The following is a 14,873-nucleotide window of genomic DNA, read 5'->3' as shown; positions in this document are numbered from 1 at the left end:
AACAAGCCAAATAGCTATCCTGTTGAGCCAAGAATACACTTGGACAGTCTGTAAAAAGATACTGCCAAATATGGTGGGAGAACGGCAACAACAGAATGGTTCCACAGGGGAAAACAATACACGAACAATTTGGGTCAAATGGAGTCTCCACCAGCAGAATGGGTGAAAATCAACACGGATGGAGCCAGCAAAAACAATATGGCTGGACAACCAGAACGAGCAGGAACAGGCTGGATTTGTAGAAATACAAATGAAAATGTAATAATGGCAATGGCGGCTCCTATTGGGATAACCACGACTCTTGTCGCTGAGACTTGGCCTTTTTGCTTGCAGCAAGAATGGCGACATCACAAAGGTGGACAAACATCATCTTTGAGACGAACTCGAAGGCGCTATTCTCAGTGCTAACTAATAAGAAAGAAGACAACCCATGGATCATTAGTGGAATGATACATGAAATACAATTCTATTTCCAACAGATCACAAACCACTCTATAACGCATGTGTATCGAGAGGCAAACCAAACGGCGGATGGACTGACGATCCTGGCAATGCACACTCAATTACACACAGGAACAACAACAACTCATACCCGGGTGTGTGGGACAATGCATACCCGGAATCACTCAATGTAATTGTAATGAATGATGCTGTTGGGATAGCTACCCTAGAACAATCCTATGTTAATGAATAAAAGAAAAGAAAATAAGCCGTGTTAGTCCACCGTACACAGATACGACATAAAAAAAAATAGTATGAGAAAAACAATATGATTATATTCTGGACACTAACCAAAAATGGTTGAATCTTAACCACGGTTAAAAGGTAGATTATGAAAGGACACGTGTAGGAAGTGAAGTGAGGTCAGTCATTAAGAATTAGGGATTAACCTAAACCATACACGAGGATAAGGCGGTAATCTTACCACATTTGAAAATCATATTTTTATTTTTTTCTCATCACTTCGTCACTTTCAAAGATCATACTAAATCGCCGAATTTATTTATGTTGATATTTATCCCTTTGTAAACCTAAAACTGCTGCCAAAGTAAAATCACATCCCAAAATACCCTATTTTTGTCAAGATGGGGCTTTAAAATCGGTCTGTCAAGAATTATTCATCTCTATTTCCTTCCCACCAAATATTTCCTCTTCTCCCTTTCTTCTTTTAGTATAAACAAACAAAACCTAGGGTTTTTCGAGAAAAAGAAAAGACGAGATTTTTCGATTCACTGTTGAGTTGCAGAAAGGTATATTTTTTCTGAAACCCTAAGTTATGATCTTTACATGTTTGGTTTCAAATGTTAGTTTTAATTAGTTATAAAGATTGTATTTTTAGTTTCTTCTAGGGTTTTGACGAGATTTTAAGAATGAGATTTCTGGATAGTGTTTAGTTTCTTTATGTGTGTATTGTTAGTTTGTGATTTTGTTATTAAATGATCATGGTACAAAAAGTAGTTATTTTTTTGTGCCCTTGTTCTGGATTTTCTCAGAAGATTTAAGCTCACTGAAATTTTACACAGATGAATAAAATGAAAAAAAATGTTTATTTTTGGCCGATAAATTGAATTAGTTGAAAAATACCCATAGTAGATTGATTTCTGTATAGTTTGATTGTAAGCATAATACATAAACTGTTTGGGTTAATCCACGGTGTACAGGAAGGGGTTATTACAGTTGCATGTGAAGTTAGGATTATTAACTATTTTGTTATTTTCTGTACTTCAACTTTTCAGATGTTATGAACTTACTGTTTTGTTGTCAGTATTCAGTTGTTCTGTGTCAGTTATTTTGTTATAGCGGTTAAGTACTTACCACTGCTAAGCAGTGACATTTGAAGAGAAAGCCTTGGTAGTCGAGACTTAACACTGAAAAATGTGTTTCATGTAATTGTTTTACCTGATAGAGGGCTAACAGCAAGCTATTCCAAGATGCTCGCAAATGTGATTTGTTGGTTGGGTTATACAATTTTATGAAGAGAAAGGATGGATGTTTTTTTCCTTCTGAGATATGGGTCTTACCGGAAGCCCCTAAGTTTCTTGCCAGAGAGTTTACTAGAAGCAAGCATGCTTATCTGTTGAAATGGTAGAATGAAATGCATATATTGATTTAAGAAATTGGCTACTTATCATCAAAAACTGTAAATGTGATGCGAAGATGAACTAATTTTACTTTTTGTATTTTCACTTTTGGAGAATGTTGCACATCTTGTATAGCTTAGGAACATGTCACATATTCAATTGTCTTTGGTTGTAATATGGCCTGTATATGTAACAGAGATCAGGTATGTCACTAGGTATATACCTCTGGCTAGGAATATTATATGCAATTAGGCACTCTTTTTATGATTTCATACTCGTTGTGTTGACACTGTTTCTACTTCGTCAATCCCAATTAACAAATGGTTGAAACAGCTTCAACATACATGTTTTATCCTGCAATTTTATTTCTGTATCTTCCAAATAAAATGTTTCCATGCAATTTTTTTTTGTAGGATTTTGCTTCTATTAATCAACATAGAAGGGTGAAATATGAGCCAAGAGAATCAAGCGCTAAATCCTGCTCCAGTAGAAAACCTGCCTGTGAAGCGAAAGCGGGGTCGTCCGAGGAAGAATGAAAATGTGGCTCGTGAAGTTAAAGAAAGTGTTTCTGATTCTGTACCAGATGTGGTGAAGAGAAACCGACGTAGGAGGGATAGAAAAGCTAGTTCAGTTGATCCCATGGTGGGTCAGGTAGTTACTGGTGTCCTTGATGGTTCATTTGATGCTGGGTATCTGCTAACTGTTAGAGTCGGTGACACTAATAGAATTTTAAAGGGTATTGTTTTCGAACCACGGTTGTCAGTTCCAGTGTCTGATGCAAATGATATTGCACCTCAAGTTAAGATGGTCAAAAGGATTCATGTCTCACTGGACAAACCAACTCCGCCTAATGATTATGCTACAAATCAATACAAACAGAGGAGTAGATCAAGTGGCAATCTTCCTCCAAGAAATGAAGTATCTGTGCCAACAAAGCAGTTGCCTCAAATTGCAAGCCAAGTTTCAAATGGAGTGCTTAATAATGTCAACCGTGTTTCTCAAGATACCCGCCAGGCTGTGCAGCAGGTAGAGAGTAGAACTGAAAACCAGGCGGCACAAGTTTCTCTCCAAGCAAATAATACTCAGATGGTCATTGATGTACCACCGAAGGCTGAAACTGTTTTACCCTCTGAAACTGCTAAAACAGAAGCTGTGACGATTCAAATCGTTGCTGAATTATCCCACATGTTGCAAGACAATCAGGCTGCAAAGACATCTGGCGCGCAATTAGAAATACAGACCAAGGTATCAACTGAGCAGATTCCAAGAGTAGATGGAATATCTATTATGAATGGAAGGTCAAGTGAGTTACAAAAAGATGCAGAGTCAGAGCCAAAGGTCAATCAACCAGTGCAGAAGTTAGAAACAGATGGAACTGCCCCTGAGCAATCTCTGTTCCCCAAAGCAGAATCTGAATCCCAAATGTATAATGCAGCTGTATTATCCAACACCAAAGATCTTTTTGAAGGCGAAGAAGGTGTTCATCCAGTCCAGTCTCATGCTGATCTGTTTAGCGATACAGATTCCATAGGATGAGTACATAATAGGACTGCATCCAGTGGTGTATCTGGATTTGAGCCCTTGCAATCTGGACCAGGAGTTTTTTTCTCTACCGTTCAGGGCTCTTAGAATGCTAACAAAAAGATTCCAGTAACTCTCACTTATTTCAGTAATCTCTTACTGTTTAAGCTGTTGTATCATTTCATTTCAGAACCATGTTCTAGTACTTAGTAGTTAGCTTGTGTGGTTTGTACTAGGTAACGACACCTTTAAGTGCTTTAATTTATAATATGATTATTAAGAAACTGGTTGTTGTAATTCTTGGATAGAAACGTATTCTGTATGAAGTTTATTTCATTTGAAAAAGGAAGTTGCAAGCTTGATATTTTACTTCGGAGGCCATTACAGGGGACTCTTAATACGAGCCATCTCAAGTCAGACTATCACAGTGGATATCATTTTGACAACCATGTCGGGAATCGGCATGGATTGCGCCTGGCCACGAAGCACACTTTTGCTCCATGGGCACACGCAATTTCAAACACCGTTAAAATTAGGTACCAGCCTACGAGGGCTCAGCCCACGGGCCACCGCATCATTTTTTTCTTTAAATAAAAATAAAAACCCTAACGGCGCTAAACCCTTCGTTATCATCTCCTACCGCGGCACCGATCTTGTTCAGTTTTTCCTCCCGATACTGATTATTGGTTTTCATAAATAGTTCGTTCCCAGTGAGAATTTCTCAGACCCACTATGAGGAAACCAAAATCCAAGAAATCATCAGTTCGTCAAGAAAAACGGCTATCAGAGGTACACGAAATCGAATTACTTGAATCATGGATAAATTCTGGAAAACCAGATTCAGGTACAAATCCATCAGCTATGAAACCATTACCATCAAAATCTCCAGTTGGTAAAATAGGTGAAGATACCTACTCTACTTATGTAGGTTGTACAAAATTTAAACAATTACCTATGTCAAAGAAAACTATTGATGGTTTAGTTAAAGGAAAGTATAAAGAAATGACTGATATTCAACGTGCTTCATTGCCACATTCATTATGTGGTAGAGATATACTGGGTGCTGCCAAAACTGGCTCTGGAAAAACTCTTGCCTTTGTCCTCCCGGTACGTTTAATCTTGATTTTTTCTTTTATATGCTAGTGATTGATGCATGTTTATCAGAATGATTACAAAGAATTACTCAGTCAGGTTTGGTAAAATTACTCTCGTGTTTGGTAAAATACTCAGTCTGGTTCACATCCTGATATTGCTGTTTTTTTTTTCACTTTTAAGATAGGTCATCATCCTAATGTTATCACTTTAGAGGTTGTGAATGAGAGACAAAAATTGAATATAATCTTGGGTTTGTTTTGTTGGTTCTGAATTAGACATTTCAGTGTAACACCTCCTAGCCATGAAACTATTTAGGATTAGAGAATACAGCCTATGCTCCAGTTGGTTGTTTTTTTTGCAATGATTATAATAGTAATACAAAATGACAGATGCCTTTGTAATGTTAGCTATAAATCTGAATCAATAGGAGCATACAGTATCACATGAGTATCTAGTGAAGGTAATTGGGTGATCTAATGGTTTATGAAAATTCTGTGCGAGTTTGCTTGAGAATAAGAATTGCTTGTTGTATTATCATGAAGTTAAGATTTTATTTTCCTGTCAGGTTGGTTTTCTAGTTATTATTCTCAAGCAAATACACTAAGCAATTATTATGGTGTTTAAAGTCATAGTGTGTTGGCGAGTATTGGACACTGTGGTGATGCTGAGGCACTGGTATAGTTAAAACAAAGCAAACATGTTAAGAATTGTGTTTGTGTGTATAGTGTTGCCTGTATTTCGTTCTTCTATGTTCGTCTTTAGAAGTGTTAATTCTTTAGAAGAGTTAAAAAAATTCGTTGCTATGAGTTATCGCCCGTGTTCCGATACATTATCTTGTTTCATATAGTTAGGAATATGTCGTGGATGTTACAGATGTATTCTGATACATTATAAGTTAGGAATATGTAGGGGACGTGTTCTATTACGTACTCTAGTTTGTTTGTTAGTTGTTATGTAGGTGGGATTTATGTGAATCGACCGGCCAGGCATTATGATTTTTCCTCTCAACAGTAAGTCAGATAGGATGAATATTAACCGGCACAAAATTTAATCTGGGGTTTGTTGGTTCCGAATTAGGCATTTCAGTGTAATACCTCTTGGTTGTTTGATAAAATTCCTACAAGAAAAGAATTTATTTTATTTAGCAGGGAGGTTATGAATTCGAGATTTCTTCCTAATCTCACATTGCATTTTTGGTAAAGTTGATAATGCTCATTAAAAGTTATTTGGTAGTAGTGATGCTTTCTATCTATCCTTTGATGAAGGCACAAGCCTAGTGATAAGCTGCCTACAGGCTACTACTTCTTTGTTGAGTCATGTTACAAGATTTCTTGACTTTTCTCTCTTATATAATTGCACTGGTAGCTAGATAGTTTTTCATGTTTATATGTTAGTGATTTGCCAAGTTATATTAACAAGTAGGCTGGTTTTTACTCAGATATTAGAGAAGTTGTATAAATTGAGATGGGGTCCTGAAGATGGAGTTGGAAGCATTATAATTACTCCCACAAGGGAATTAGCGGGTCAAATTTTTGAGGTACTGACTGAGGTAGGGAAGCACCATGGTTTCAGTGCTGGACTTCTAATTGGTGGACGCAAAGATGTTGGAGCTGAGAAGGAGCGTGTTAATGAGTTGAACATCTTGGTGTGTACTCCCGGACGGCTTCTTCAGCATATGGATGAGACTCCAAACTTCGATTGTTCACAACTTCAGGTCACGAGACTCGATTTGTTTGCTTTTTGGCTCTCTTTAAGCCCTAAAAAATAGGGAAAAGCAAAAAAGGATTGAACTCTACTTTTTAGTTTAGAAATTTGTTACTCCTATTTGGTTACTGATTTGGCTATATTGCTAGCCAGGAAACAGGTTTTGGTGCTAGATGAAGCAGACAGGATTCTTGATGACGGTTTTAAAGCGGAGATGAATAATATTATATCACAGCTCCCAAAGCAGCGGCAGACCTTACTTTTCTCAGCTACTCAAACAAAGTCTGTCAAGGATCTTGCTAGATTGAGTTTGAAAGATCCAGAGTATATCAACGTGCATGAGGAGGACGCGGATGCCACCCCTTCTCTTTTGCAACAAACGGCAATTATTGTTCCTCTTCATCAGAAGTTGGATATGTTATGGAGCTTTATAAAGGCGCATCTGAAATCAAAGATTCTTGTATTTCTGTCAACATGCAAACAGGTAATGTTGTTGATGACAGCCTACAGTCTGTTGGAATCGTTTGGCTTTCTTACCTTGGCAACATGCAATCATGGTGATTCATGATTGGGGACATATTTTGGTTGGATCTGTCACAATCTTTAGGTCTAATGTTTTGAATTATGAATTTTATATCTCTGTAAACCGTGTCTTACCTTTCATATCAAATGGTTTCTTCTGAGCTCGCCCTTCTACAGGTAAAATTTGTCTTTGAAGTGTTTAAGAAGCTGCATCCAGGAATTCCCTTAAAGTGTCTACATGGGCGGATGAAGCTCGAGAGAAGGATGATCATATATTCCCAGTTTTGTGAGTCTGAAACGTGCTCAGTCCTCTTCTCAACCGACGTTTCTTCAAGAGGCCTTGATTTCAAGAAGGAGCCAGTCGATTGGGTTGTACAGGTTAGCTTTTCTTACTTTGTTTTCCCCCTCATTTCTGCAGTTGCCATTTTTGTGTGGAGGTAATTTTGGTCTCAAGGGTTCTTATAGCTAATCGAGATGTTTGTTTAGGTGGACTGTCCAGATGATGAAAAATCTTACATTCACCGAGTTGGTCGCACTGCTCGTAATTGTGCTGTAGGGAAATCTGTGTTATTTCTTGATCCCTCGGAAGAAGAAATGCTCAAAAAATTGCACTCAAAAAAAGTACCAATAAAGTTGATTAAGGCAAGTTTTCTTCTTTTTTTTCCTCCATCCTTCAATTGTTAGGTTTTGATTTAGTTATGCGCTGGGAGTAGTTTAATCCAATATAACAACTTCGTCCCCTGCTTTTGTTGCCAAATTTATTTATAGAATATTTGTGCAGGCAAACACGAAAAAGTTGCAGTCAGTTTCTGGGTTAGTGGCTGCATTACTAGTTAAGTATCCAAGTATGCAGCTTCTCGCTCAAAGGGCTTTCGTCACATATGTTAGATCTATACATAAACAGGGAGATAAAGAAGTGTTCGACGTTACGAAAGTTCCCATTGAGGAGTTCTCTGCGTCACTAGGTCTTCCTATGACCCCAAAGCTCCGTTTCTTGAATAAGAAAACTATATCAAAACCATTGCTAGAAGTTGTGGCTTCTCAAGAAGAGAATGCCACAAGTGATGATGTATCAATGTTGCTGAAACTGAAAAAGGTCAACAATAGCCAGCCAGATGGTGAAGCTGAAAATGATCAGGATACTCAAATGGATGGAGGAAATAAAGCTACAAACGAGAATAATCTGTATGTTGTATCTCTTAATCAACAACTACTTACTTTTCTTCAGGCATCACCTAAGGATTTTCTATCCAACATACATTTCATTTCATACCCTTTTGCTCCAGTTAGCTTTAAACTTGGTCCAGCTTTACACATTCATTTCATACCCTTTTCAAATTAAAAGATTCAAACATTATTTTTCGTGGTACATAACACTATCTAGTGTTATACTGTAAAGATCGAGTGACTTGGATCATTTAATAACTAAAATTCACAGGGTGCACAATCTTATTCTGTTCATGCCTCCCTAATGATTGTATTTGTTTTGCACCTCAATGTTTTGTTGAATAGTCTAATCTTTTGGTACTTTTGCATCATGTAGCTTGGTAGCCAGGGTTCCGAAGAAAAAGAAGCTTAAAATAAATCCGCACAGGCCATTTGGGACAAGGCTTATCATTGATGAAGGCGATTTACTTCCTCCACTTGCAACAATTTCCAAGAGAGACAATGGCTCCATTGAGGTTGACAGAGGTACATATCATTTACATGCTTGTTTAAGCTATTTTTGGTTAGCGTCTGATATTATACGTTGACAGAGGAAGAAAGAAAGACTAGAAAACCTTCTTTTAGTGTTTGAGCATGTGGAAAATGGAAACCGTTGAGTATGGTGTTGGGTAACCCATTTTGACCTCAGATGATCCCAATATTTTAAGCAACAGAATAATAATATAGATCAATCAGTCGCATAGGTTTTTTCCTTCAAAACATGTCTAACCAATATGCTTTTGCTAAGTAAACAGGCTCAAGGTTTTATTTTATTGTAGAAATTAAAATTGTCACGGATTGAGGTTTAGGCCAATGGCATTCTGATTGTCTTAGAATAAGGCATCAGTTTGTGGTTTCTCCACCGTAATCAGCCTTCATGTTTTTTGTCTATCACCAATTTCTTATCACACTCCAAAATTAAATGAGTTCCTTTCTATAAATGTGGAGTCTTTCATGATACAAGAACAACAAAACCAATGTTTTCTTTTTAAGTTAACAAAACCACTTGTTTCTTGGATGTATGTGGTACAAAAAGTGTCTGCCTAAATCAAGTGAAGCTGAATAATCGCAATGCTTATATTATGCTTTTCTCTTTTCTCACTGGTGTTTGTCATTCATTACAGAGTCTATAAAAGCATTCCGTGCGAACCAACTGGAAGATATGAAAAAACGGGACAAAGAGGATAAAGTTTTGCAAAAAAAACGACTTCAAGAGAAGCGAACAAAGCAGAAGGAGAAGGAGAAGAGAGGGAGAGATGAAAGAGAAAGCGAAGAAGATGGTGAGCTTACCTCTGGATCAGATAGAGAAGAAGCAGGTGCCAGATCCAACAAGAAATTAAAGACACATTTTGACAGCGGTAGCAACGACGGTGGGAGGGCCAAGAGGGACAAACTTGAAATTAATCCAGACTCAGTTTCTCTTGCTGAACAGGAAGCCATTGCTCTCAAGTTGTTGAGTTCCATGCACTCTTAGCTGATTGATATTTCGCAAGTGCGAATACTGAAATCCAACTGCTTTTGAGTACAAGTTACCTTCTAATGTGAACTTTTATCTGTGTTTAACATATTTCCCCCTTCTTTTTCTCATAACAGTTTTGATATCTGATGTAGAAAGAAAAACCAATTACACTATATGTGCCTTCTTTAAATACAATTGTTTGGAAATTTGAGGGCAGTCGATGAACCTAGTGATAAGTGCGACTTGGATGGTTTCCCCTTTGATCAGTCGATCGTAGACAGTCTGGATCCCGTCCGTGCTATTCTCATCAGTTTTAGTACTCCTTCAGGAAAAGTGTAATCGATATTTTTTTTTTCTTTTTGGCGTTGTTGGACTAAAACGTATTTTTCCCAAATTCAATAGCACCCCATCCGAAATAGGGATGCTGAAATATACTAGCATAGAATCCCAATAGTACCCCATCCGAAATGCCTTAACTAGATCTACTGTCATGGATCTTTCATATTCACTCTTCATCTTATTACACAAGAAAGATATTCCATCTTCACACCTCTAATAAACCCTAATGAAAACCCTAGTGAGCATCAATCATGAGTAATCCAAAACTGATTACAATAAGATGAAGAGAGCATTGGGAATTTCAAACAGGTTAAATCGGAACTGATTTAACAACAACAAAAATGGTATGTAAAACCTAAAACAACACAGAAAAATCTAAATCGTAGATTTATTGGGGAACCCTTTATTCAATCTCGTTCTTTTTGTTCAAAAAATGATTTTCCTAGAGAGATACAAAATTGTTTACTGAGAAAGATCCTTCTACTAGTTATAGATTTGATGAAGGACCAAATTTCATTTTTGATGTATCTAAGTTAAGAGATAAATTACTTGAAAATGCTTCTGATTTGGTGAAGATTGAAGGAATTCTGGATTCTAATTATTTGTTTCCAAGACATGGGAGTTCGACTTTTATTGAGTTACTTAATCAGCTAAGGTCACGGCCTCAATTAGCACTGCAGGTATAAATTTTGATAACTTTTTAGGGTTTTGAAAAAAGTGTGATGTAGAGTGTGAATGAGTATTATGATGTAATGCGTATCATTTTGCAGGTGTTTTGTTGGAGATTTAAAAAAAATCATGAAGGTTGGGCTATGGAAACGGAGGAATATACCAAGGGGATTGTGATTTCTGGTAGAGTTAAGGATGTTGACCTCGCCGTTGAGTTGTTTATGGAGGCTGCTAGTGTGGGGAAGAGGACGGCTTCGACATATAATGCCTTAATGTCAGCGTATTTGTACAATGGTTTGGATTGGAAATGTCGGAAGTTGTTTATTGAAATGAAGAAAAAAGTTCTTCCTACTATTGTTACTTATAACATTTTAACTTCACTGTATGGTCGATTGTGTTTGGTACCTTACATGGAGAGGATATTTTTGGAGATAAAGGAGGCGAACCTCTCTCCTAATATAACCACTTATAACAATCTTATTTCTGGGTATGTTACTGCTTGGTAATTTGATAAAATGGAGTGGATGTATGCCATTCATGGAACAAGGACCTGTCAAACCTGATATTAAAACCCATTTGTACATGCTTCGAGGTTATGCGCATTGGAAGAAAGTGGATAAGATGGAGAGTATTTATGAATTGGTTAAGGATCATGTAAATGAGAAAGATATGGTACTAGTAAGAACCATGATTGCTGCATACTGTGATTCTTCTGACCCTGATAGGGTTAGGAAGATTGAAGCATTGATGAAGATTATCCCGGAAGAGGATTATAGGGCTTGGTTACATGTGAAGCTAAATGATGCTTTTAATCGTAACACTAGGGTTGTAACAAAGAATGTGATGTTAGCAATCATAACAACTTTTTTCCGTTGCAATGCTGTGGAAGAGCTGGCGAAATTTGTGAAGCAGGCTGAGTCTGCTAGATGGAGGATATGTCGATCCTTGTATCATTGTAAGATGGTCATGTATTCATCACAAAATCGGCTGGAGGAAATGGAAAAAGTTCTTGAAGAGATGGAACAATCTAATATTGACTCATCAAAGAAAACATTCTTGATTATGTATAGGGCCTGCACGGATTATGGTCAAAGAACCAAAGTAGAGCAAGTAGTTGGAGAAATGTTCAAGCATGGATTTGAAATTCCTAGGGATGCGTTCTCATCCTAAATTTCCTTAGATTATTGTACTGCGCCATCTTTTTCATGCCGAGGCTATGTCCATTCGCTTCAGCTAATCGTTGGATATCGTATTTCACACTGGAGTAGAGAACTTCAGAGCTAGAAACAAGGCACAAGTAAGGGTTTTTTTCTCGTATTGTTCGTCAATTAATTAATCACTAGAAAAGCATCCAAAACCAGTGCAACTTGCTCTTTTTACCACCGTTTGTGGTGCAAGAAGCATTTTACCTTCTATGTATAAAAATGATTGTATTTTTTGAAACAATGATACGTTAACTTCTAACAGACATTGTTCAAATTTGTTCTTTAACAATAGTAATAGATGTAGTAAATGTTTTACCTAGTAATTGTGAATTACTAAGAGCGGTATGTTTAGGAATTAACATCAAAGCTTTATCCTATCATAGTCATTTTTTTTCTTGAGGTATTTCGGATTTAGTAGCGAAACTTTGTTGTCCCATGCTTAACAGTTAACACCATGGGATTGGTGAGTGGATAAATGGTTTCTCCGTGATCTAACTAATAGCTTAACAGTTAATACCATGGGATTGGTGAGTAGATAAATGGTGTCTCCGTGATCTAGCTAATAGCCATAGAAGCCCTTGCCGATCGCATTCTTCTGAGCCCATTTTAGAATGTTCAACTCTGGTAGAAAAATCCATAAGAACTTGCAGTTCAGGTACAATATGCGTGTTGAAAGCCCATAAGCAATAATTTATACCCGGTTTTTCTGTATTTAAATGATTTCCTGGTACGAAATGTGTGTTTTATTGAACTTACCGTGCTATTTTCAGTTATTAGCCATCTTCCCCCCCCCCCCCCCCCCCGGCTTAGCAAGTCTAGATTGCATTAGTACTTAGTTTTCTGCTTCCTGACTGATCTCTTTATTGGTCACTAATTTGCAGAATGTGTGCTCAAACTGTGAATTCCAATGTTAAATTGCTGAAGACTTTTGGAAAGTGAAACAACCTGCCAATGTTACCTCGGTTTGTATGCTAGCCAGATACTGTCTAAAATCAGCAGCCGAGAGAGACCCATGGAGCAGTATTTTCCTTCTCTTGAATGTCGGTTACAAATGAAGATATTGTTTGCCCAGTGTTAAGAGTGCATTCTTTATTAGAGGTACATAATTTTGTCTCAAACATCTGAAATAACAAAAACCCCTACAGAACTCCAGGGGAACTGCATAACTTAATTGAATTTGCAGATTGATTCTGAAGGTTTTAGATCGAATCTCTCAACAATTTTGCTTGTTCTAATGCACTTCATCCCACTTTGGTGTGTAATTATGTTAGGGGATTTTAATAAAGTGACACACTTCCAATTTGCAGTTCAAGAAAATGCCACCGTTTTTTCCAGAGTTTATTTAATGCCACACATTTGACCTTTTCCATCCAAAAAAACTGTTACCATCAGTTAATGCATAGGTGGCAGTTATCCAGCTTAGTAAAAGACATACACCCTCAAATTCTATCCTCCTTACACTCGATCAGCCATAAGAACAATCAACACCATTTTCAGATCAAGCCCATTGCAATGAAAGTGAACTTCGAACACTACTTGCCACCCATTGATTCTCATGTCTTCTAATTCGCAAGAACAACTGCCATTAAACCCAATCTCCGCCACCGTCTCCTGTAATTCATGACCACCATTTGATGAAAACCAAATTGGGCAAAAACCCATCTTCAGATTACATCAAAACCCCCGATTCAATTCCTTGGTTGCTGTTTGAAGAAGTCCTGTATAGGAACGGTAGGCATCCACCATTTGATACTAGCACTCCCTCAATCGACTGAGACTCAGCAGAGAACGACATCCCAATTTATTCAACTCCACGAACTCAAATCATTGCTTCAAATTGAAATCGACCCACCAATCACAACAGCTCAATTCATGTTTAAATCCCGATTCAAACCATCTGCCACACTTGTAAATCCCAATTCAAAAAATTGAAATCGGCCATTGCTTCAAATTGAATCGGGATTTAAACATGAATCGACCAACCAATCACAACAGCTCAATTCATGTTTTTTCAGTGGATACAACTCAATTCTTCAAATTAATACTCAAACCATTGCTTCAAATTGAAATCGACCCACCAATCGGGATTCAAATCAAAGACATCCTAAGTTATCTTTTCTCCACAGAAAAAACCCTAGCTCTTCGATTTATCTTCAAAATGGTTTCAGAACATTAATTAAACTTCAACCCCTTTGTTCTACATCTGACAGCAACCGTAACTTCAGAACTCCTATGTTCGATCTACAGCAGCAACTCATCCTCTTCATCCCGTGCTCAAACAATCACAACAACATCACCGGCAATCAACTCTTAGCGTTTCTCTTAAGTTTCGGATATCATAATCACAAAATCTTCTCACGGAAACACGAGAAGAGAAGAACAGGGGAAAGAGGAAGAAGAAAGAACTAACGGGGAAAGATGGTGAACCCATGACTAGTATAATAGGGTTTTCAAGGGTAAATATGTAAATGGTGACAGATTATTTTGACCGAGTCAGCGAAAAAGACCAAGTGTGTAGGTCCTGACGGAAAAACTAACGGTTGTGGCATTTAATAAACTCTAAAAAAAACGGTGGCATTTTCTTGAATCGGGATTTATAAGTGTGGCAGTTTGTTAACTACATCAACAGGAGACGGTGGCATTTTATCACTTACAGTTACAAACTGTACAAGAGCATTACCCCTCCTATGATTTTCTTGGAAACCCCGACTTGGTTGAAAGAGAATTATTCCAGATAACTACATCAACAGGTTTATTTATTGCGCAGAACTTTTATTTATTGTTCTGCTCCTGGTCATCTTGTTTCACTTGTTCATTCATTCTACTCCTTGTGCATAATTCGATTTATTACTTATTACTAATACTAATGTAAGATGAACCGATTCGTCTTCCTTGTGCAAGTGAGGTGGAGAGATACTTGTCATTATATATATTGGAGACGAGAACTGCACAGATGCTGGTATTTAATTGAGATAGCATACAAGCGAGCAACTCATTTCCCTTGCAGAAGAGAGATGTGGCAACTACACCGCCATCCCTAATTGATTGCCAAGCAGTATAAGGAATTTAACT

At 37.4% G+C, this 14,873-nt stretch overlaps 2 protein-coding genes and 1 pseudogene across 2 annotated transcripts; all 3 read left to right on the top strand.

The window, feature by feature from the left end:
- The first annotated feature begins 965 nt into the window (after nt 1-965).
- Nucleotides 966-3,947, top strand: LOC113287924. The gene is made up of 2 exons (XM_026536810.1): nt 966-1,250; nt 2,495-3,947. Exon 2 carries the CDS (start codon nt 2,532-2,534, stop codon nt 3,615-3,617), a length of 1,086 nt encoding a protein of 361 aa, XP_026392595.1. The 5' UTR covers nt 966-1,250; nt 2,495-2,531; the 3' UTR covers nt 3,618-3,947.
- A 284-nt stretch (nt 3,948-4,231) lies between these two features.
- LOC113287923 (DEAD-box ATP-dependent RNA helicase 32-like) lies at nt 4,232-9,794 on the top strand. The gene is made up of 8 exons (XM_026536809.1): nt 4,232-4,709; nt 6,136-6,411; nt 6,562-6,885; nt 7,101-7,301; nt 7,410-7,565; nt 7,705-8,108; nt 8,467-8,615; nt 9,254-9,794. The coding sequence occupies exons 1-8, from the start codon at nt 4,335-4,337 to the stop codon at nt 9,601-9,603; spliced, it is 2,235 nt and encodes a 744-aa protein (XP_026392594.1). The 5' UTR covers nt 4,232-4,334; the 3' UTR covers nt 9,604-9,794.
- A 413-nt stretch (nt 9,795-10,207) lies between these two features.
- On the top strand, nt 10,208-13,097 carry LOC113290902 (annotated as a pseudogene).
- The last annotated feature ends 1,776 nt before the right edge of the window (nt 13,098-14,873 follow it).

Source organism: Papaver somniferum, chromosome 6 (genome assembly GCF_003573695.1).
Source record: "Papaver somniferum cultivar HN1 chromosome 6, ASM357369v1, whole genome shotgun sequence".
NCBI lineage: Eukaryota > Viridiplantae > Streptophyta > Magnoliopsida > Ranunculales > Papaveraceae > Papaver > Papaver somniferum.
Note: the sequence above shows the minus strand (reverse complement) of the source record. Positions and strands in the feature narration are given on the sequence as shown.